Here is a 22,047-nt window from a genome sequence, read left to right on the forward strand (position 1 = left end):
ATTAATATAGTCATTGCAAGGGCCGGCCTAATAGCATAGATCTTAGCTTTTAATTTTTTTTAACTTCCCGTAGGGCAAGTTACAGTAATCGCAAAAAAATCGAAAATGAAAATTTTTATATATCTTTACGTTTCAGAGGTTTCTGAATATTTTGGCATACCTTAGAAAAAATGGATGTATGTGTGTGTGTGTGTGTGCGTGTGTGTATGTATGTGCGGATACAAATTTTCGTCGACGATTTCGGGAACACGGATCAACCGATTTGAATAATTCAAAAAACATTCGATTTGTATTGATAAGGAGACGTGCTGATTAGTTTTTGGCGAAGGCAGGTCTAGCCGTTCCGAAGATACGGGGCAAAAAGTGCCGAAAACGGTAACTCAGCTTTTAAGAGAACGGAGCATTCGATTTTGATAATTCAAAAAACATTTTACGTGTATTGACAAGATAAACTGATTAAATTTTTGGGAAGACAGGTCTAGCTGTTATGAACTCTCCATAAAAATAAGTTTAAAAAAAATGTCATTTGGCGGTGAAAAATGTATATTGAACATATCCACCTCAAATTATCATATATTTTATAGAGATTTTAATAGTGTGTACATATTTTGTGTAAATTTTTTTGGATTCCGTACCAAGATTTTTAATTACGGTACAGGAAGTTTCAGCAATTTGCCTTAAGGCACGATGCCATGCACCCCACTAGTTTTTATTCCGCATTAAAATCAAATTAGAATAAAGAGCATTGATTCCAAAATTCAAACATATGTTATGGGTGGATCACTAGTTTTTTTATATTGAATTTTATTGCCATGAGCTTTAAATATACTAGCAACTTGCGGCTATAAAAACTTTGCTAAGAACTGTTTGAATATAAAGTATCATTAAATAGCACAATATAAATCTATTTTTCATTTATGCAGAATTTATGCTTTAATGAATAACTGAGAATATACAGCAACTTGCCAATAGGCAAACCTCAGACTACATTTAGCATGTGGCATATAAATAATCAGTGCTCGGAAAGCTGAATATGAATACAGTATGTTTTTAATTATATTTTATGATAAAAATTAAATATTTAATAGTATTTATGGTAAATACTAGTAAATTTTATATAAATATATATATATATATATATATAAATTACCAATCTGTATTTCTTATTAAATTTGCAAATAAAGAAGTTTACTATATAATTTGTATCAAGTGTATTATAAAAGAATATCAGGATTGATGGGAGAATTCATAGTGATAGAAAGTTTTTTTATTTATCATTCAGAAAGTGATAGAAAATTTATGAATGAAGTTTGAATTTAACTTAAAGTCCACTTAGAAAAAAAGTATTTATTCCTTAAGAGTATTTATAGATATTGAATTATTAAATGAGTGTTGTGCAATTCAAAAAATAAAACATAAATCCCCTCATAAAATAATGATACTTTTTATAATAAATGTATTTTTTAGAGATTACACATTAATTTAATATCATCAAGGTGATACAGAAGTATTTGGTTATATTTTATTGAAAACTAATTTGAAACTAACTTATTTTTAATAATTATTGTAATATATGTAATAGGAAGGAATTTGATAGGCCAGTTTTTGAATTTTTTAGAGAAAACTTTAATGACAAGTAGTAAATGAATGCTTCAGCTTATATTTGTCTGCATATAAGCAAGATTCAAGTTAATTAGAATCAGGGCATTCATATAAATCGTATCAAAGAATTCAAATATAAGTGACCACCAACAAAATGAATGTACATATAATAATATGTTCCTATTAATAGAATCTTTCTTTGTCATTCAAAATGTAGAAGATAATTTAACTTACAATCATGCTACGTAAATAATTAGTAAATAAATTTACCTAGGCACTGTAGGCGGTGAGTATCTACCATCAACCTCATCACTCTCCGATTCCTTCTGTTCACCATGAATAACAGCAATGCCCAAACGCAAACGTTCAGCATATGATGTAGCTTTTTTAGCAGAACCAGGATTGCGGGCTACTATAACTGAATTTCTATAATCTGGAATCTAAAGAACAATACACAAATAAATAAATAAATAAATAAATAAATAAATATATATATATATATATATATATATATATATATATATTGTGTAAACTAAATGTAAACTAAATTTATGTAATTAATACTTACACATTCTTGGATGTACTGAAGTAAGAACGGTGATGCCCTTAAATTATCAACAGGACAATCAAAGAATCCTTGTATTTCTTTCTGGTGTAAATCCATTGTGATGATATGGCTAAGACCTGATTTACACATCATCTAAGAATAAAGAAATAATAAATAAATATTGATAATGTGCAGATCACAATGTGTTTTTTATTACCTTAGCTAGTAGTTTACTGACAATGCAACCACGTTTACGCATTTTGCACTGTTTACTGTAAGGCAAATAAGGAATAACACCAACAATCGATTTTGCAGATGACGTTTTGCAAGCATAGGCCATGATCAAAAGTTCCATAATGTTATTATTCACATCTCTGTGAAAGAAATATTAAAAATATAATACTAATGAATTTGCAATGAGTAAGGAAGGTTAGGTAAATACATACTTTGTTCCTGTTTGTATAATATAAATATCTTTTCCACGAACAGAATCACCAATTTCAACCATGGTTTCACGGTTTGTTTTGTGGTAAACTGAGCAGCCCCCATTTTTAACACCCAGACGCCTAAAGTAATAAAAGACTTTATATACCTAGTATTTTTTTTACAAATTATTTGTAAATATATTACTATTGCTTACTTGGCAACTAAGTTAGCTAATTCAGGATGTGAATTGCCCCCGATAATCATGATATCGGAGGTTGCAGGAGCCCCCATCATCGTGAAGAACTTTTATTTATATACACTAAAAACAAATAAAACAAGAGTATGAATATACATATAAAAATATGCTTTACCAAAGCACAGCATGCATTATAACATCAAGAATTTTTATGTAAACAAATTGATAAACTATGTTCCCTTAATGTCATAACCCAAGAGCAATTTTTATCTTTAGAGATAAGAAAAAATAATATTGATAACAATATACTTGGCATGGCCTAATGTAAACTCAAGATATGATGAAGATTTACCTTTGATTGAAATTGTGAATTTGTTACTAATCAATAATAATATGTTGCACACGATTTTTTGAGCATAAATCAATATTTAAACACTGTTTTTTATTAAATAAACATAATTTCATATTTGGTTTATGAGATTCGTGTTAACATATGACATTTGCGCAATTGTAAAGGAAAACAATTGTACCAACTTTTTTTTAAATTGGGCGCCGAATTTGAAAAAGAAATTATAATAAAAGTAATAAATAATAATAAAAGTGATAAACAAGTAGATGGAAATTGAAAACAGAATTATGTACGTTATAAATATTTGTATTAGCTTGTATTTACATTTATTTGATGAGTCAGCAAAATTCAAACATTCTTTGTGGGAGGTCTGAGCAAAAACATAAAGAATAAACTATAAATTAGTTATCATCTAATGAATAATAAATATGTCAATACTTAAATACTTATAAATTGTATTATTATAAATAAAAAGTCCAAATTTACGTATTTTGTATAAATTTAAATTAATAAAATGTTTCACTGTTAGTGTGTCATTTTTAATACAAGTATAGATTAAATTTATTGTTTGTACACTTAAGTGTGTCAAAATATTGAAAATAAAGTTTTAAAGTCTAAATAAAATCAAAAGTCATAAATTTTTAGCATTTATTATTAAATCAGCTGATATTTATAAAGTTTTATTTTAAATTTGAATTTTTCACCAGTACTGCCATCTGTGTGTTACTTATGGCATTACCTCAGCTGTCAAAATTAAATTAAACAAGTTGTGAAAGTTGTATTTAAATAATTAAATATATAAGTGTATAATCAAAAATAACAAAATATTATATTTAAACCTTTGAATAAGCAGTATTTATTATTAACTTTACTTAATTTATTCGAATTTTAATTATTATTTATTAGTGTTGCCCTATGTGTATTATTTACAACATTACCCCAGCTGTCAAAATTAAATGCCAAAAGCATTGCACAATTATTTGTGCAGACGTAAACAAATATGTGATTTAAATCATTTAATTTTACTCATAACATTTGCGTTTTAACACATTTTAATTTACAATTTTAATTTTTATAAATCCGTGTTGTGGCTATCTGTTAAAAATCCATATTGAAACTTTTGGGGCTTGTCACAAATAATGGACGAGAATATATATGGAATTACTGCCAACAATATTAAATACGAAAACGATGACTATTTAAATGTAAGCAACCTAAATAAATCCATGATTAATTCATTTATTTTTATCTAAAACATTTTCTTTGTGAAGTGTGCTTGAAAAAAGCTCCAAAATATTTTCCCAAGACAAGCAGTTGTAAGCAAATGGTCCATGGAGAGTGAATGTTCTATTCAACTTGAATTAAACTCCATGGGCGACACTGATGCAATGTTATCGTTTAACAACTTTTATGAACATGAGATATCTGAAGTATGTATTACAGAATTACTCAGATACAAAATGTTCCGCTTGCGAGAGAAAGGTAAATGCAAACTTTATTAACTTTATTGCTCTTCACAGGGAGGCCCTGAACAAGAGTGTCCGGATTTGGATTTTGTTTACGATGATACAGATACACATGCAAATGAAATATCAGAGTTGTATAGTTATACAGAGCAGCCTGAGCTGCAGCTCAACGTCAAGGTAATAATAGATATACATCTACAATTTAATTAAATATATATATATATATATATATATATATATATGTGTACTATTTTTTGTAGGCGTTTGAAGATCAAATGGAGCAATATAAACTACCACCAAGTTGGCAAAAGTTGACAGAGGAACAACAGAAATCGATAATTATGAAATTAATTGACCAATTAGAAATGTCTAAGAAACAATTACGTATGAAGGCTGCCAGATGTGTTTTGTATCTTGCACAGGTAAAAAAATTAATAAATTATATATATATATATATATATATATATATATACTAGCTAACCCGGCAAATGTTGTTTTGCCATAAAAAATATGCCTAAATTGATAAAAAAATAATAAAAGTGCCAAAAAATCAAATATTTAATAGATTTGGACTCTGATTCTTCGGCAAATAATTAAAAACTTGTTATAATTTTCAAAATTAGTTGACATATCATACTTCAAAAATTAATTCATTCGCATCATAGTTTTTTGTTTATTATACTTTTGCCCTGTCATATATGTCAATAAAATTTTCTTTCAAATATTATTTATTTGTTGATACATTAATATTTATTTTAAGTCATCAAAGAATAATTATATTATTGTTAAATTCATAAGTTTGGCTAAATCAACACAGGAATATTGTGGAAATAAATATTTTTTTACATAAAGATCTGATTTTTGGCATTTGCATTTTATTTCAAATTAATTATAACTGTCAAAATATTTTCTTTTCGGTCAAAATTTAATATAATATGATATAATATTTAGTTTGTCTAGTTTGTTTTCGTCAGATTCCAATGATACCCTCAGATTGTACTATTTCTTAAGAGGTTACAATTTCCTGTAAGATTAGCATTTGCGATGACAATCAAAATATATCTTAACTGATATATTAATAATAATATTATATTTTAATTACACAAATTTCTTTACACTCCGATAAATAATTCCAACGCATCATAGTGTTTTGTTTATTTTAATTTTGTTTATGTCAATTTTTTTTTAATTAAAGAATAAATTAAATTTTAGTCTAAATCAACGCAGTATCTTTATCTAAATATACAATTTTTTATATAAATATTTGATTTTTTACATTTGCATTTAATTGAAAAATAGTGAATGTTAATTTCATATATGCAATATGCACTAAATTTATAAATGTCAAAATATTTTCTTCTTGGTCCAAAATTAATATAATATGATAATATTTATTTTACAATAATGTTTTGTATATATAATTTGCTTGGCAATATTGCCTATAACATAACTTGGAATTTATTTGCTTCTTATCGAAGTAAGTCATTAAACATTTTTTTGTGAAATGTCAAAATTTTGTTTATGATTAATTTTAAATTCAATATGCCGCTTTTTTATTGTGATCTCTGATCTATAATGTTTTGATGAAGTTTTGGTTTCCGAAATAATTTGGTAAGCTAATCAATTAAATCTAAATCGTAAAATTATATAATTATTTTCATAAATACTGACAAATGACATTTAATTTTTTTTACATGTTCAACATTTATTCAAATTTTTAAGCATTGATTTTTAATTGGATTTAAAACTATAAACAGTGATTTTGAATATAGCATTTCATCAAATTTGGATTTAAATGTTGGATATTTCTATATATGTACATGTTTTTGAATTTTATTTTTTGAACTGTCAATTTTTTTTTTTTCAAAAATCATAAATCTTTTTTTCTCGAATTTTCCATAAATTTTGGCATTTGTCATTTTAGTGTTTTGTTTTTTTTTTTGGTCATTTTCTGTCAAAATTTTTAGAAATTTATAAAAATTATATATTTATGTTTCAAATTTACTTTTCAAAATTTTCTATAACCTAAGTTGGATATATAAGCACACGATGAGCCATTAAAATTTAAAATCGGTCCAGTAGTTTGGGCGTCCATCGCGAACCAACATCGTGACACGAGATTTATATATATAGATATATATATATATATATATATATATGTGTATATTTATATACATATTTAATAATTTATTACTATTTTTAGGGTTGTTGGGCTGAAATACAATCAGACAAAGAGCAACAGCATTGGTGTCGTCACAACGTAATGCTTTTATATAAACTAGGTGTTTTTAATGCCTTTGTGGAACTACTTAATTTGGAAATTGAGTACGTTATTATATTTTATATACTGTTAATATATATATATATATATATATATATATACATACATACATATATATACATATATTATATATATATATATATATATATATATATATATATATGTATATATATATATTATTACTATATTATTTATTTCTAGCAATGCTTCAAAAGTTACTGCTCGCAAATTGGCTGTATCTTTAGCTGATTCTACAGATTTACGTGTTATTTTGTCTGTAATGTACATAATTACAGAAGTTATGAGGAATGAAAGTAGACAACCGGATAGTGAGTTCAAAGAAATCACCGATAGTTTTAAAAATGAATTGAGTAAGTAGTTTTATACTTTATTTTTATATTGTTAACACTCTATGAGTGGTAATACTTAAATCTGCATTTAAAATACAAATTATTCAAAATTTTGATATCCAAGTATATAAAGGGTCCGCCATATAACTTATATAACTTTTTACCAATAAAGGTAGCAATATTAGAATTTTTTGACAGCCATTTAAAAGTTAGACAGCTATTTCAATGAAATTATTTTCGATTATTAACCAGAAGGATTGCACTTTCAAATAGAAAAGATTTAGATTGAGAAAATATTCAGTAGCTTATATATAGCATTTTCAAAAAAAAAAAGTTATCTGACGGACCCTATACAATAGATTTTACTAGATTTTTGTAAATGTTATCTAGTTTTTACTAATGGCAACAAATTATGATATCTATATAATGCAAATTATCAAAATACTAAAGTCTGCATTTCAACTACGGATTATTCAAAATTTTAATATCCAAGTGTATACAACAGTTTTCACTAGATTTTAGTAAATTTTATCTAGTTTTCACTAATGTAAACAAATTATAATGCCCCACTGGAAATTTAAAAATTATTTGAAGAAAACTAAAAAAAATCCTGAAATCATGTAATGCAAATTATCCAAATATGAAAATCTGCATTTCAACTACGGTTTATTCAAAATTTCAATATCCAAGTGTATAAAATAGTTTTTACTAGATTTTTGTAAATCTAATTTAGTTTTTACTAATGTAAACAAATTATAATGTCTGAAATGAAATTTAAAAGTTATTTGAAGAAATGTAAAAAAATGTCCTGAATCCATATAATGCAAATTATCAAAATACTAAAGTCCACATTTCAAATATGGTTTATTCAAAATTTCAATACCCAAGTGTATATAACAGTTTTTACAGGATTTTAGTGAATTTTATGTAGTTTTTACTAATGCAAACAAATTATAATGCCCCAGAGGAAAATTAAAAGTTATTTGCAAAAAAGTAAAAAAAAAAATGTCCTAAATCCATATAATGCAAATTATCAAAATGCTAAGTCTGCATTTCAACTACAAATTAATGAAAATTTTGGTATCTAAGTGTGTACAACAGTTTTTACAGGATTTTAGTAAATTTTATCTAGTTTTTACTAATGTAAACAAATTATAATGTCCGAAATGAAATTTAAAAGTTATTTGAAGAAATGTAAAAAAATGTCCTTTAATAATTATCGAAACGGGTATTTTTACCCGTCACCTTTATAGAGTATTAATAATCAGTTTTTAATTTATTTGTATTTTTTGTTTTTTTTATTAAAGATACATACAATGGAGAGGAATCATTGGTGGTCAAACTTTTGGGTATGGTTACAAGGTTTTGCAGTGGCGTCGCACCACATTTTCCAATGAAAAAAGTTATATTACTTTTGTGGAAAGTAATTCTAGTGACACTTGGTGGGATTGACACGTTGAGAGAACTAAAAAGTATGTACAGATAAAATAAAATTTTAAGTAAAATTTAAGCTTTTTTATGAAGTCAAAAAACATCTGATCTGAAACTAAGTCAATAAATTAACTGAAAGAGGGATTAAAAATTATTAAGTTTCTAAAATGACTACAAAATAGGGGTTTGTGGTAGGAAGATGGAAATTTAGGGCTATATGTTTCTTTAAAAAAAATTTTTTTCAAATATTAGGGTGGGTCAACTTTTAGAGATATGAAAAGATTCTTTTTTTATAGATATATATCGCGAACGGGCTGGTTTATCAAATAATTCAGAAGATACCATAGAAGTAACGCGAAACATGAGGGCTTGTTCACCACCAACAAGTGCAGCTGATTTAATTGAAGCACAAAATCCTAAAAGAAACAGCAGGCCATTCAGACGGGTACAATTTACACGACAAAACCTCCAACACCATTCTATATTTATACATGTATCTATATCCTCTTCAGAGTTTGATTAAACAAAGTTCCCTCGACGAGCAACAAGATCCAACCTTACTAGGACTAGACGTAGATTGTCCAGGTGGCCCTGAACCAGATGACGAATTGGGAGAATTTGGTCGCACTCTGGATGCAGAACAAGGAAACGTCGGATCTAATGACCAGGTTTTCACAGGCGCTGATGGTGAGATTCAGAACGACAGGGACACTACGATGGTTGATGAAAAGGCTCCTGGACCTGCTGGGCAGCAGCCTAGTCTCGATAGGCCTGGGACACCTGTACCAGCACCGAAAGGTAAAAGAACTACTAGGTCGACTAGTGTATTGATACTTATGATAATCTATTATTCTAGGTTTACCGTGGATGCCTAAGGTGCGTCAAAAAGACGTGGAGACTTTCCTGGACGCATCCAGAATGAAATTCATCGGTTACACTTTGCACAACGACCAAGAAAGTACTGCAGGTCTACCACAACCTATACATGAAGGCATCAGAACACTAAAACGGGTAAATACAATAGCAAAATCACATGTTTTTTATAGATCTTTACGTTTCAGAGGTTTCTGAACATTTTGGCATACCTCAGAAAAAATGGATGTGTGTGTATGTGTTTTGTATGTCCGCATTTTTTCGTCCACGTTTTCGGGCGCACGGATCAACCGATTTAAATGATTCATTTACCATTCGATTCCTATTGATAGGGAGATGTGCTGATTAGTTTTTGGTAAAGGCAGGTCCAGCCGTTTCGGAGATACGGAGCAAAGAGTGCACTAAATACAAATCGAGTTTTTGAGAGAACGGAGTATCGTATTTGAATGATTGCTTAAAACGTTTTGAAAGAAAAAGGGACTCTACTGACGAGCAAATTGAAAATATTGTAAGAAAAAGAAACTCTATTGACAAGCATAATTAAAATATTAGCAAAAAGGACTCTACTGACGAGCAAATAAAAATACAAAGAGGAAAAAGGGACTCTACTGACGAGCAAATGAAAATATTAGGACAAAAGGGACTCTACTGACAAGCAAATGAAAATATTAGGAGAAAGGGACTCTACTGACGAGCAAATGAAAATATTAGGAAAAAGGGACTCTACTGACGATCAAATTAAAATATTAGGAAAAAAGGGACTATACTGACGATCAAATTAAAATATTAAGACAAAAGGGGCTCTATTGACGAGCAAATGAAAATTGTAAGAAAAAGGGAGTCTACTGACGAGCAAATAAAAATACAAAGAGGAAAAAGGGACTCTACTGACGAGCAAATAAAAATACAAAGAGGAAAAAGGTACTCTACTGACGAGCAAATGAATATTGTAAGAAAAATGGACTCTACTAACGAGCAAATAAAAATACAAAGAGAAAAAAGGGACTTTACTGACGATCAAATTAAAATATTAGGACAAAAGGGACTCTACTGGCGAGCAAATGAAAATTTGTATGAAAAGGGGACTCTACTGACGATCGAAAGAAAATATTAGGACAAAAGGGACTCTACTGACGAGCAAATAAAAATACAAAGAGGAAAAAGGGACTCTACTGACGATCAAATTAAAATATTAGGACAAAAGAGACTCTACTGACGAGCAACCTTAAGATTTGTAAAGTGACAAAGGAGTTTTAAGAAACTTTAAGAGAAAACAAACTCTACTGACTAAAGAATGAAATTTGGACCCGAGAAAATTTGGCAAAGGCAGGTTCCGCCATTTCGAAGATACAGAGCTAAATGTGCAAAAATGGCAGTTTTTGAGTGAACTAAAGCGTCCGATTTAAATGATCTAAAAAACTTTGTGCTTGTATTGACAAAACAATTGCTTTTGAGGATAAAAAATTATTACATCTTTTTTAATTTTTCATAAAATATTTTTGTAATTTTGAATTGAAAATTCAAAAAATTACCCAGGCTGAGCACAGTCTAAGCGCCACTCTGGTACAAATGTTTAACCGAGTGCGTTTAGACTGTTTAAGTACTAGAGTACTTTTGCAATTTTGTGAAAACTATTGAAAAATGTGAAAATGCCGCCAAGCTAAGCACAGTACAAGTGAAAATGTCGCACAGAATTGTTTGAAAATGCGTTTAGACCGGAGCACTTTTTCAATTATGTGTAAATTTGGCAACTATTTTTTTTTTTGAAATTGAATTCGAAATGAAATGACGATTGTTAATGTTCTAGAGATAAATTGATTTATGATTTATGATTTACATTTGATTTGCTCACTCAGAAATAACAAACAAGATAGCAAAAATAATTAACCTTACAGTATTTATAATACCACGTTTAAAATTTCTCGAATATTTCATTACGGTACGGGGAAGTTCTAGCAATTTGCCTTAAGGCACGATGCCATACACCACTAGTTACAACTACTTCTATTTCTCCCAGCATATGTACGTCAGCTTAGCAGAGATCCAAATAAAGCGTGAGGAAGAGATGGCAAGAAATCCACTGTCTTCCAGTGAAGGAGAAGTTCCAGCAACTCCAACAGAATTATTGTACCAGGCCATACTTCCAAATTTACCCCAATATATGATAGCACTGCTCAAAATACTATTAGCAGCTGCTCCTACCAGCAAAGCAAAAACAGAATCGATCAACATCATGGCTGATGTGCTACCAGAAGAAATGCCGTAAGATAAAGGATACATAAATACTAATTTAAATTCAAATTATTATATTAATTTATTTTTATGTCTATTTCAGAATGACTGTTCTGCAATCAATGATTTTAGGAATAGATGTCAATCGACACAAAGAAATTATTGTTAAAGCTGTATCGGCTATATTATTATTTACTTTTGAAACATTCAAAATTGAATCACATATATCAGTTTGAGTTCATGTCACAGCATTTAGTGTTCGCGAATTGTATACCGCTAGTTCTCAAGTTTTTTAATCAGAATATAATGGCTTATGTTGGGGCAAAGAATGTGTAAGTAGAAAAATTATACATTTGTATATAATATATATATATATATATATATATATATATATATATATAAAATTCTTCTGTAATGGCGTATGAAAGGTTAATCCTCCTATTCGGATTTTCATAAATCTTCCTGAAGTTTGTTAAACGAATTTTCTAGGATTTTTTGATTCATAGAAGTATAGTTAGATTGTAGAAATAAATGAAAAAAATTACAAAAAAACCGCTTGATTTTAACATTGAAAATATTTGAGGCATTGTTTGACATTAAAAATAAATGAATCATTTGCCAAACATTTCTATTCGCTTTTACGCCAAGACAATATTAGAATGTGATATATTTATGATTATGAATAAGAAACATATGTCTACATTATTATTGCCGAAAAGCAGCTGAGATGTGCCAAAAATTAAAATAATATAATAAAATACAGTCAGCATGCGTCTGACAGTGATTGCACATCAAACTTAGCCTATAATTCAATTTGACTTATTTTTTAACTTATTGTATTTCATTGTGTCAAAAATTCATATGTTGGCATTGGATACGGAATATTTACTCAAGTCAATGGAGTGTTTTGGGTCTGAATATTTTTATTGTGCTCCAATTTGCATGAAATTTTGGAATTTAGTTCATCTTACTCTCAAGTTTAAAAGTGAAAATAATTTAGACTCCTTTGTCACTTCTCGGGGGTATGACATCTCTTTTCAGTGGTGCAAATGTCGATAAAAGAACTAATTAAAGGAAAAAATTGTTTAATTATGTTTCCCAAAAAAGCGATCACTTTTCAAGTTACTGGCTACTAAAAATTTGTTTCTTTTTAGCGTTTTTCATCGCTTTTTTGCAAATATTTCTAAAAATATACATTTTAACGAAAATCATGTAATGAACAAAATTATATCAATTAAAATTTTAATAAATCGGTGTTTTATAAAGTGTTCTAGGAACAATATTAGGCTAGATATGAAAATGGGGTTTTATAGTGCTCAAAATAAGTTTTAATGAGTACTTCTGTGTGTAAAATGAGTGAGCTACCATGCCAATAAAAAAGATGCATATAACAGTTTATGAGTGCCATTTCTACCAAAATTAAAAATAATCGTATTCCATCTAGAATTAACATGGTTTAAGAGATCTTGATGGGTTCTAGAAATTACCACAACTTCAGTACAAACGATTTTCATGAAAACTCATGATTTCATGATGAAAAATCTATTTAAAAAAAACATCCAATTTATCATTATTATATCTCTCAAAGAATACGTATAAAAGTATATATATGAAAATTCAAGGTCTTTTTCTGACTAATTATTGCTTTTTATTATTTTTCTATTACACAAATATTGATAGAGTTATGATTGTTTAAAGAGTGCGCGGCTGTCCGACCAGAATGTCTTTCGAGCCCTTTAACCCTTCGCCGTTTCAAAATAAGAGAAGTTACTGTAAAATTTATGATAGAGAAAGTTGTAGCTCATTTAATTACCTTTAAAATAGTGTATTACAAGTTCTGATAAAATCAGAATTAAAAGAGTTATAATCCAATTAATGCGGGGGGTGGGTGACGGAGTGCAAATTGTTTTCACTTCTGAACTTAAGATTAAGATTAGCGTATTTCTAAAATATCAAGCAAATTGGAGCACAGTAAAAAAACTCGCAGGGCACACACTTTTTCCTTTCCATTTAATGCAATAATTTTGTTGAATAGAGCACATGTGAACAGGTTTTGACAAATTAATTCACTTCAAATATGAACTTAAGTGATAATGTATATTGAATTATTAGTGAGAAAAATGTAATTTAGATATTAAAATTACTAAAAGCCACTTAAAATATGGTACGAAATTATAAAAATTATAGGCAATATTATTGAAACCGGGAATGCTATATATTAATTCTTTCTGAATATGTTATACCTTTTAAAAGACTGCAATTTTCAACACGTGTATCTTGACAATATGACAATAAATACATCACAAAGGCAGACGATGATTTTTCGTCTGATAAATTTAGAAAATCAATATTTTAGTCATGAATAAACAAAAAATCATTCATTTATACATCCACATCTACAGGTATGACTGAAATTATTGGATAACCCTTGGCAATAATATAAATTGAGCTATTGGAAATAAATTTGTTCTATAAATTGCAGTGTATAATTTTTAATGTACAATTTTACTGAACATATTTTAATATTTGTTAAAGGGATAATTAAAGTGTTAACTGTGGGAATTGAAAATTAGAACATATTGGTAATTTTCGCAAAGAAAGCTAGTATCTGTTCGCTTATTAATACTTATTTTGTCTAAGAAAATAAAAGCCGATTCCGCAAAGCGTCTTTGTTTCTAGGTTTTGATCTTATAGACGGTCTTATATATATTATTTTGTTTTTAGAATTCCCATAATGGATTTTCCAACGAGCGTTATTGGAGAGCAGCCAGAATTGACGACTGATATTTTGGAAATTGGAATGTTACACATCACAGCACAGTATTCATGGAGGAATTTATTTTCTTGTATAAATCTTTTAAGGATCTTGAATAAGTTGACTAAATGGAAACATTCACGCATAATGGTAAGTGATAATTGAAATATATATTTATATATATAAGAAAATAATATAAATGTACATTAATCACGTGATCGATCTTTTTGGGATTTTCCTCCCCCTTGGTGATATTCAAAATTACCCCTCCTCCACCACCAAACATCACATGTATTTTTTTATTTTTTTAAAAATTCAGGTGAAAATGGACACCCCTAACGAGTCCTTTACTTTACAGATGCTGGTGGTTTTCAAATCAGCTCCGATACTAAAACGTACATTGAAAGTTCAACACGCGATGATGCAATTGTATGTATTGAAATTGTTGAAAATGCAAACGAAATATTTAGGACGCCAATGGAGAAAATCGAATATGAAAACTATAAGTGCTATTTATTCTAAGGTCAGGCACAGATTGAATGATGATTGGGCCTTTGGAAATGGTAAGAGTTATATATATATATATATATATATATATATTATATATATATATAATTTTATGATATGAGTGGAACGAATATTAATTGTTTAATATGAACAAAACAGCACTCAGATTTGTTTAACACAACTTTATCCACCTTTTCATTCATTTCACCTTCATTTAATTTTTGTATACCAAAAATTAAATGAAATTTAAATAAATTATTAAAGAATATGTAGTATATAAGTAACTGTTTTTGAAATTACACTGAAGATGAGACACACCATGGTCTCGAAACGTCTGTAATCATAAAATAAAGTTGTGTTAAACAAATCTGAGTGCTGTTTTGTTCATATTAAACAATTAATATATATATATATATATATATATATATATATATATATATATATATATTACAAATGTATTCTGAGTGGATAATAGATATTAATTTGGAAATATGAACAAACAACACTCTTTTTGCACTAATTTATTAAATAATAATTTTCACAAACGTTTCGAGACTAGGTTTGTCTCATCATCAGTGTGTTATAATTAAAAAATTTTTTTAAAATATGGAAATCTAAATTAGCATGTTGTGTTTTTCATTACAAGTCGTTCACTGCACTCTGTTCTTTTAATACCACTGTCTTCGGTATTCGTATTCTCTCCTACTTGAAAACCACTTGAAGTTGTAAAGTCACTCAATCAGATAGGAAAAAAAGGATTAGGGTCCCAGTTGAAAAATAGATGTCGTTAGGAGAAAAAATATTCTATGATGAGATGGTTTGTTTATAAGATTTGTTATACATTGTTATAATTAAAAGTGTATGTACATCTATATATAAGCTACAAAGTATGAATGAGATTCAGGTATGTATCATGTAATATATTGGTATCTGTCCGTAAATTTACTGTGTTACTTGTATGGGCTATTAACATCGATTCTGCAATACTTCTTTTAAATAAATCTTGTTCATAATATAAAATAATAAATTAGTGCAAAAAGAGTGTTGTTTGTTCATATTTCCAAATTAATATATATATATATATATATATATATACATATATATTACGATTATTACCTGAATAATTTACCCCTTTATCCCAGATTTGGATGCCCGTCCCTGGGACTTTCAAGGCGAAGAGTGCACCCTTCGAGCCTGTGTCGACAGATTCAATAATAGGAGGTACCTAGGCACCCCTGTTGATGTCGAAATGGAACCTGTCGATAATTGCATCAACAGTGTCCTGGGCAATTCTCAAAATGAAGAATTTGTCCAATTGCCCGATGAATTCAAACAGCACTACGAATTGTGGCTGCAGCAGGAGGTCTTCAATAACGACATCAATTGGGACACTCTTCTGGTTTCTGCAGAAATATAAATAATAAAGGATGATAAAAGATGATAAAGGATAATAAAGGATAATAAAGGATGATAAAGGTAATAAAGGATAATAAAGGATGATAAAGGATTTATTTAAAAGAAAAGAGTTGAATGAATAAAGAAGGTATTTATCGAGGAGATAAATGATTTAAAATTTAATAGAGAAAGTATTCATTAAGGAGTCCTGCATGTTTGTAAATGGTATAAATTTTATATTGATTATTTTTTTTAAGTTTAAAGGCTTCTTTATGATATTTAGAAAACTTTTGTAATAAGGTTATAACAGAGTTAATTTTTATATTAAATTCAATTTGAGTTACAGGATTTTATTCAGTTTTGTGAGTATTTATTTTGATTAAATTTAATCAAGGTAAATGGACAAATATCACTAGTATCTTTTAGTTTTATATATCCTATTCTATCCATCTTTTTCCTATTTACAACTAATTTATTCATTTTTCTTTTTTTTTATGAAATTCTAGTAAATCTCTTTTTCAATTTTAATCCTGCCCTTTTTTCTTACTTTTAATTTTATTTAAATTTAAATTCTATTTAATTTCAAATTACCTATATTTAAGTTTCTGCTTATATTTCTAATTACCGTGTTACAAATGTTTGAACTTTTGTAATTAAAAATGTTTAATAGGTTTAATACAGAGATTTAATTTTTATATTAAATTCAATTTAAATTACAGGATTTTATTCAGTTTTGTGAGTGTTTATTTTGATTAAATTTAATCAAGGTAAATGGACAAATATCAATACTATCTTTTAGTTTTATATATCCTATTCTATTCATTTTTTTCCTATTTACAACTGATTTCTTCATTTTTTCTTTTTTTTGTAATTAAAAATGTTTTAGTTTTGATACAGAGATTTAATTTTTATATTAAATTCAATTTAAGTTACAGGATTTTATTCAGTTTTGCAAGTATTTATTTTGATTAAATTTAATCAAAGTAAATGGACAAATATCAATACTATGTTTTATTTGTATATATGCTATTTTATCCATTTTTTTCCTATTTACAACTGAATTCTTCATTTTTCTTTTTTTCTATGTAATTCTAGTAAATCTCTTTTTTAATTCTAATCCTGCCTTTTTTCTTACTTTTAATTTTATTTAAATTCAAATTCTATTTAATTTCAAATTACCTATATTTAAGCTTCTGCTTATATTTCCAATTATTGTGTTATTACAAATGTTTGAACTTTTTAATTAAAAATGTTTAATAGGTTTAATACAGAGATTTGATTTTTATATTTAATTCAATTTAAGTTACAGGATTTTATTCAGTTTTGTGAGTATTTATTTTGATTAAATTTAATCAAAGTAAATGGACAAATATCACTAGTATCTTTTAGTTTTATATATCCTATTCTATTCATTTTTTTTCCTATTTACAACTGATTTCTTCATTTTTTTTTTATGAAACTCTAGTATATCTCTTTTCAATTCTAATCCTGCCTTTCTTCTTACTTTTAATTTTATTTAAATTCAAATTCTATTTAATTTCAAATTACCTATATTTAAGTTTCTGCTTATATTTCTAATTACTGTGTTACAAATGTTTGAACTTTTGTAATTAAAAATGTTTAATGGTTTTGATACAGAGATTTGATTTTTATATTATAAATTCAATTTAAGTTACAGGATTTTATTCAGTTTTGCAAGTATTTATTTTGATTAAATTTAATCAAAGTAAATGGACAAATATCAATACTATCTTTTAGTTTTATATATTCTATTCTATCCATTTTTTTTCTATTTACAACTGATTTCTTAATTTTTCTTTTTTTTATGAAATTCTAGTATATCTATTTTAAATTCTAGTTATGCCTTTCTTCTTACTTTTAATTTTCCTCCTCCTATATATATATATTATAATTCTAAATGCTATTTAATTTTAACTCAACGTTTATCAATAATAAAATTTACAATATTTATAAATCTTTGGTACTCTTTTGTGTGAATATTGAAAACAATTTTGAGTTACTTTAATAATAATTGATATAAAAGGAGTTTTAATAAATGATGTACAAGATTTGAGAAGTTTAGGGCCATTTATCCGATTAAATAGAAATGTTATGATTGGTAGTAAAAACTGTTTACTAGAACCTAAAAAACATGTACTATTGATGTATGTACATGCGTTTTATTTATTGTATCTCTTGTAACTTTTAAACGGTTTGTCTAATATTAATGGATTCTTTGGCAAATTTGTACAAAATTAAATAATATTTAATATTGTTTAACATCACAAAGTCCTGCAATAACTTGGTATACTCATAAATCCCATTAGAAATTTTACTGCAAAACTAAAAGCAATTTTTTCAAAGTGCTCCTTTTTCAGTTTTGTGAATGTAACTATTATGTATAAAAATAGGTAATGTTTTATTATATATATATATATATATATATATATTATTAATATATTATTTATATTAATTATAAACATGTGCACGCAGCTGAATTCGAATAATAAATTGTCAAATATAAGTATTTAGCGAACAAAAAAAATAAAATAAATTATATATATCCGAGTTTGTAAGTTTATGTTATAAATTAACCAATGTATTGAAATATTTCTTTGATAAATATATTTAAATGAGAATAAAACCTCAAATATTTATTTTTATGAAGAAGAATCTAATAAATAATTATATTATAAGTTTTAATTGCAAAAAAAATTATAAAAATGATTAGATATACAAATTTGAATTTTTTAACAAAAACTTAATTCTAATTCTGCTTTGAAAAGTTAATAAGTTAATTAAATAAACTAGTATTTATAAATTTTACAAACAAATATAAAATAAAATAAATTATATATATCCGAGTTTGTAAGTTTATGTTATAAATTAACCAATGTATTAAAATATTTTTTTATTAAATATATTTAAACGAGATAAAAACGTCAAATATTTATTTTTATAAAAAAAATCTAATAAATAATTGTATTATAATAAGTCTTAATTGCAAAAAAATCATTAAAATGATTTGTTATACAAATTTGATTTTTTTGACGAAAACTTAATTTCAATTCGGCTTTGAAAAGGTAATAAGTTAATTAAATAAACTAGTCTTTATACATTTTACAAAAAATGTTTAGTTTCGTATTCAAAAAAACAATTTATATAAAATGCCGTATGCTCTCGGACTAACAGTCTTTTTTTGTCTTACCATCTTCGACTAATGCTCCAAATTTAAACAACCTGAACTTAATCACAAGTCTCCGCATACTAATTACATAATAAATGGCGCCAAATTCAAAACACCTAATTGTCACATTTCAAAACAGCACACACCAACAAGCCAAATCATCAAAAACCTACAAAAGGTCATTAATAATTGACCCTCGAGTCACAAACGTTGTGTTCAACCCAAAATTACCCGAATTTTTATCTCAAACTTCATCCTTTTGTTGACCTTCACCTAGCAAACATTGACAGCACATAAATTAACAAAAAGGGTTGTGATTAAAAATGGCTCAAAGGACATTAAAATGCAAAATAGGACCGTCGATTTTAAATGCAGATCTGTCACAATTGCATAGGGAATCTCAATTGTTGTTGGACTGTGGGGCGGATTACCTGCATTTAGATGTTATGGATGGGCACTTTGTACCTAACCTAACATTTGGACACCCAGTTGTGAAATGTTTGAGGAATAAAATAAGGGATGCTTTTTTTGAGACTCATATGATGGTACAGGACCCACTAAAGGTAGTAATAGACTCAGACAATAGTAGTTGACAGTTTAGATCATTATATTTTAGGAGTCTTTTGTGTGTGACATTTGTTTCCACACTTGAATTACACTTTGTCAACTGATATTTTCCCAATATATTAACACATATACTGTTTGTAATCCATTTTTGCTTTTATTAGATCTATATAATTATATTTTTAGTGGATAGAACCCATGGCAGATTGTGGAGTAAACCAATACACATTCCACGTAGAACCAGTGCATGACATTTCATACACATGCAGAAAAATTCGAGAAAGCGGTATGAAGGTACTAAATTCAACTCCTACAACTCCTTTATCACACAATAAATATCTATTATTATTATTATATATATATATATATATATATATATATATCATTAAAAATGTATTTCTTTTATCTCAGGTCGGTTTAGCCTTAAAACCAGCCACGCCGGTTGAAGTCATCGCAAAATACATTCCCTTATCAGACATGGTTCTTATAATGACAGTTGAACCAGGATTTGGTGGCCAAAAATTCATGAATGATATGATGTCAAAAGTTCAGTGGCTGAGGGAGCATTACCCCAATTTAGATATAGAAGTCGATGGTGGTGTAGGATTGTCTACTATTAGTGCTTGTGCAGAGGTAAGAGATAATAATATAACTCTCATTCTTGAATACAAATTTTTATGTATATTTTATCTATTACAGGCTGGTGCGAATATGATTGTGTCAGGGACTGCAATAACAGGTGCATTAGATAAAAGACAAACGATTGCCACACTTAGAGAAACTGTGGAAAGCTCCATCCATAAATGTAATGTTTAATGTTTAATTTTAAAACTAAAATACTAAATGAACTAAATGAATTTATGATGTCTCTCTTAGATAGATAAAAGTAGAAATATGTTACAATCAATATATCGTAAGAGATTAATATTCCATGTTATGCATTATGGTGCCAAAATAATTATTTTAATAAGGGATATATAATTATAATACATTATATATATATATATATATATATATATATATATATAATGTATATATTTCATAGATCTCTTCAATTTAAGTCCTTGTTAAAAATGGTCTTATTTTAATTGCCTAATTACAATTAATGGCCTAAAATATTCCATTCTGTTTATGACTTTTTTTAAACCTTGTTTTCATTTTTATAAAGAAATATATTTTTGTAAAACACTTTTCGTATTTGTTTCCTAGTGAAAATAACTTTAAAAAAAGTAGACAGGTCAACCGTTAAGTTGCATTCTAAAAGTACTTAAGACTATAACAAGCGTAAAGGCACTATTAAAAGTTTTCTTCATTGTTAATAATGATAGTAATAATAATAATTATATATAAGTAGTATTTTGCCTTGAGGGGAGTTGTTGTAAGGTGTCTGAGATTGTTCTAACAATAAGTGTCTGTGAGAGTTGCAGAATGTCTGAGAGTATTGTCGAGTGTCTGAGAGTGTTGAAGTGTGTCTAAACATATTGTAGAGTGTGTGAGAGTGTTGTAGGGTGTCTGAAAGTGTTCTAGAGTGTGCGAGAGTGTTTGTAGAGTGTCTGAAGAAGTAATAAATTGTCTGGGAGTGTTTGTAGAGCGTCCAAAACAGTTGTAAAGTGCCTGAGAGTGTTGTAGAGTAGGAAATGCAATGCCGATGGAAAATTTCAATACCGGTATTTCGCTAATTTTTCATTTTAAAACCGGAACACCGGTAAATTACCAGTATTTTTATTATCTTAAACAAACGTAAACAAAATTGAAAGTTACTAGTACAAATATAAAAAAAATGTATATACAATTACAACTATATTCAACTAAACAATAAAATAAAACAATTAATTTATTTTTTTAAATAATAATTTAACAAAATTATATCCAATTTAATTAATTCA

At 27.4% G+C, this 22,047-nt stretch overlaps 3 protein-coding genes across 3 annotated transcripts; 2 read left to right on the forward strand and 1 right to left on the reverse strand.

Annotated features, from left to right (window-relative positions):
- Positions 1–1,868: 1,868 nt before the first annotated feature.
- LOC113389133 (phosphoribosyl pyrophosphate synthase-associated protein 2-like) lies at positions 1,869–3,248 on the reverse strand. The gene is made up of 6 exons (XM_026626185.1): positions 3,124–3,248; positions 2,790–2,894; positions 2,596–2,715; positions 2,367–2,523; positions 2,171–2,302; positions 1,869–2,042 (listed from the first exon to the last, which is right to left on the reverse strand). Exons 2-6 carry the CDS (start codon positions 2,867–2,869, stop codon positions 1,869–1,871), a joined length of 663 nt encoding a protein of 220 aa, XP_026481970.1. The 5' UTR covers positions 2,870–2,894; positions 3,124–3,248.
- An 815-nt stretch (positions 3,249–4,063) lies between these two features.
- LOC113389370 (striatin-interacting protein 1 homolog) lies at positions 4,064–16,616 on the forward strand. Its single transcript, XM_026626418.1, is given in 16 exon segments — positions 4,064–4,325; positions 4,392–4,550; positions 4,641–4,763; positions 4,847–5,008; positions 6,790–6,911; positions 7,069–7,238; positions 8,525–8,689; positions 8,945–9,093; positions 9,161–9,446; positions 9,505–9,659; positions 11,539–11,783; positions 11,857–11,944; positions 11,946–12,085; positions 14,478–14,658; positions 14,867–15,071; positions 16,158–16,616. Coding segments are annotated over 15 exon segments (2,565 nt in total). The 5' UTR covers positions 4,064–4,325; positions 4,392–4,451; the 3' UTR covers positions 16,433–16,616.
- Positions 16,617–19,920: 3,304 nt separating this feature from the next.
- On the forward strand, positions 19,921–20,977 carry LOC113389375 (ribulose-phosphate 3-epimerase-like). The gene is made up of 4 exons (XM_026626423.1): positions 19,921–20,160; positions 20,348–20,455; positions 20,573–20,794; positions 20,861–20,977. Exons 1-4 carry the CDS (start codon positions 19,921–19,923, stop codon positions 20,975–20,977), a joined length of 687 nt encoding a protein of 228 aa, XP_026482208.1.
- The last annotated feature ends 1,070 nt before the right edge of the window (positions 20,978–22,047 follow it).

Source organism: Ctenocephalides felis, unplaced genomic scaffold (assembly GCF_003426905.1).
Source record: "Ctenocephalides felis isolate EL2017-DRISC unplaced genomic scaffold, ASM342690v1 CF-g0.4_SCAFFOLD_03573, whole genome shotgun sequence".
NCBI lineage: Eukaryota > Metazoa > Arthropoda > Insecta > Siphonaptera > Pulicidae > Ctenocephalides > Ctenocephalides felis.

Coding starts and splice junctions, on each gene's coding strand:
- LOC113389375 (XM_026626423.1), top strand. CDS start 19,921: ATGGCTCAAAGGACATTAAAATGCAAAATAGGACCGTCGATTTTAAAT. Junction 20,161..20,347: donor TGGTACAGGACCCACTAAAG/GTAGTAATAGAC, acceptor TTATATTTTTAG/TGGATAGAACCCATGGCAGA. Junction 20,795..20,860: donor CTATTAGTGCTTGTGCAGAG/GTAAGAGATAAT, acceptor TATCTATTACAG/GCTGGTGCGAATATGATTGT.
- LOC113389133 (XM_026626185.1), bottom strand. CDS start 2,869: ATGATGGGGGCTCCTGCAACCTCCGATATCATGATTATCGGGGGCAAT. Junction 2,716..2,789: donor TTAGCTAACTTAGTTGCCAA/GTAAGCAATAGT, acceptor TTATTACTTTAG/GCGTCTGGGTGTTAAAAATG. Junction 2,524..2,595: donor ATTATACAAACAGGAACAAA/GTATGTATTTAC, acceptor TTTCTTTCACAG/AGATGTGAATAATAACATTA.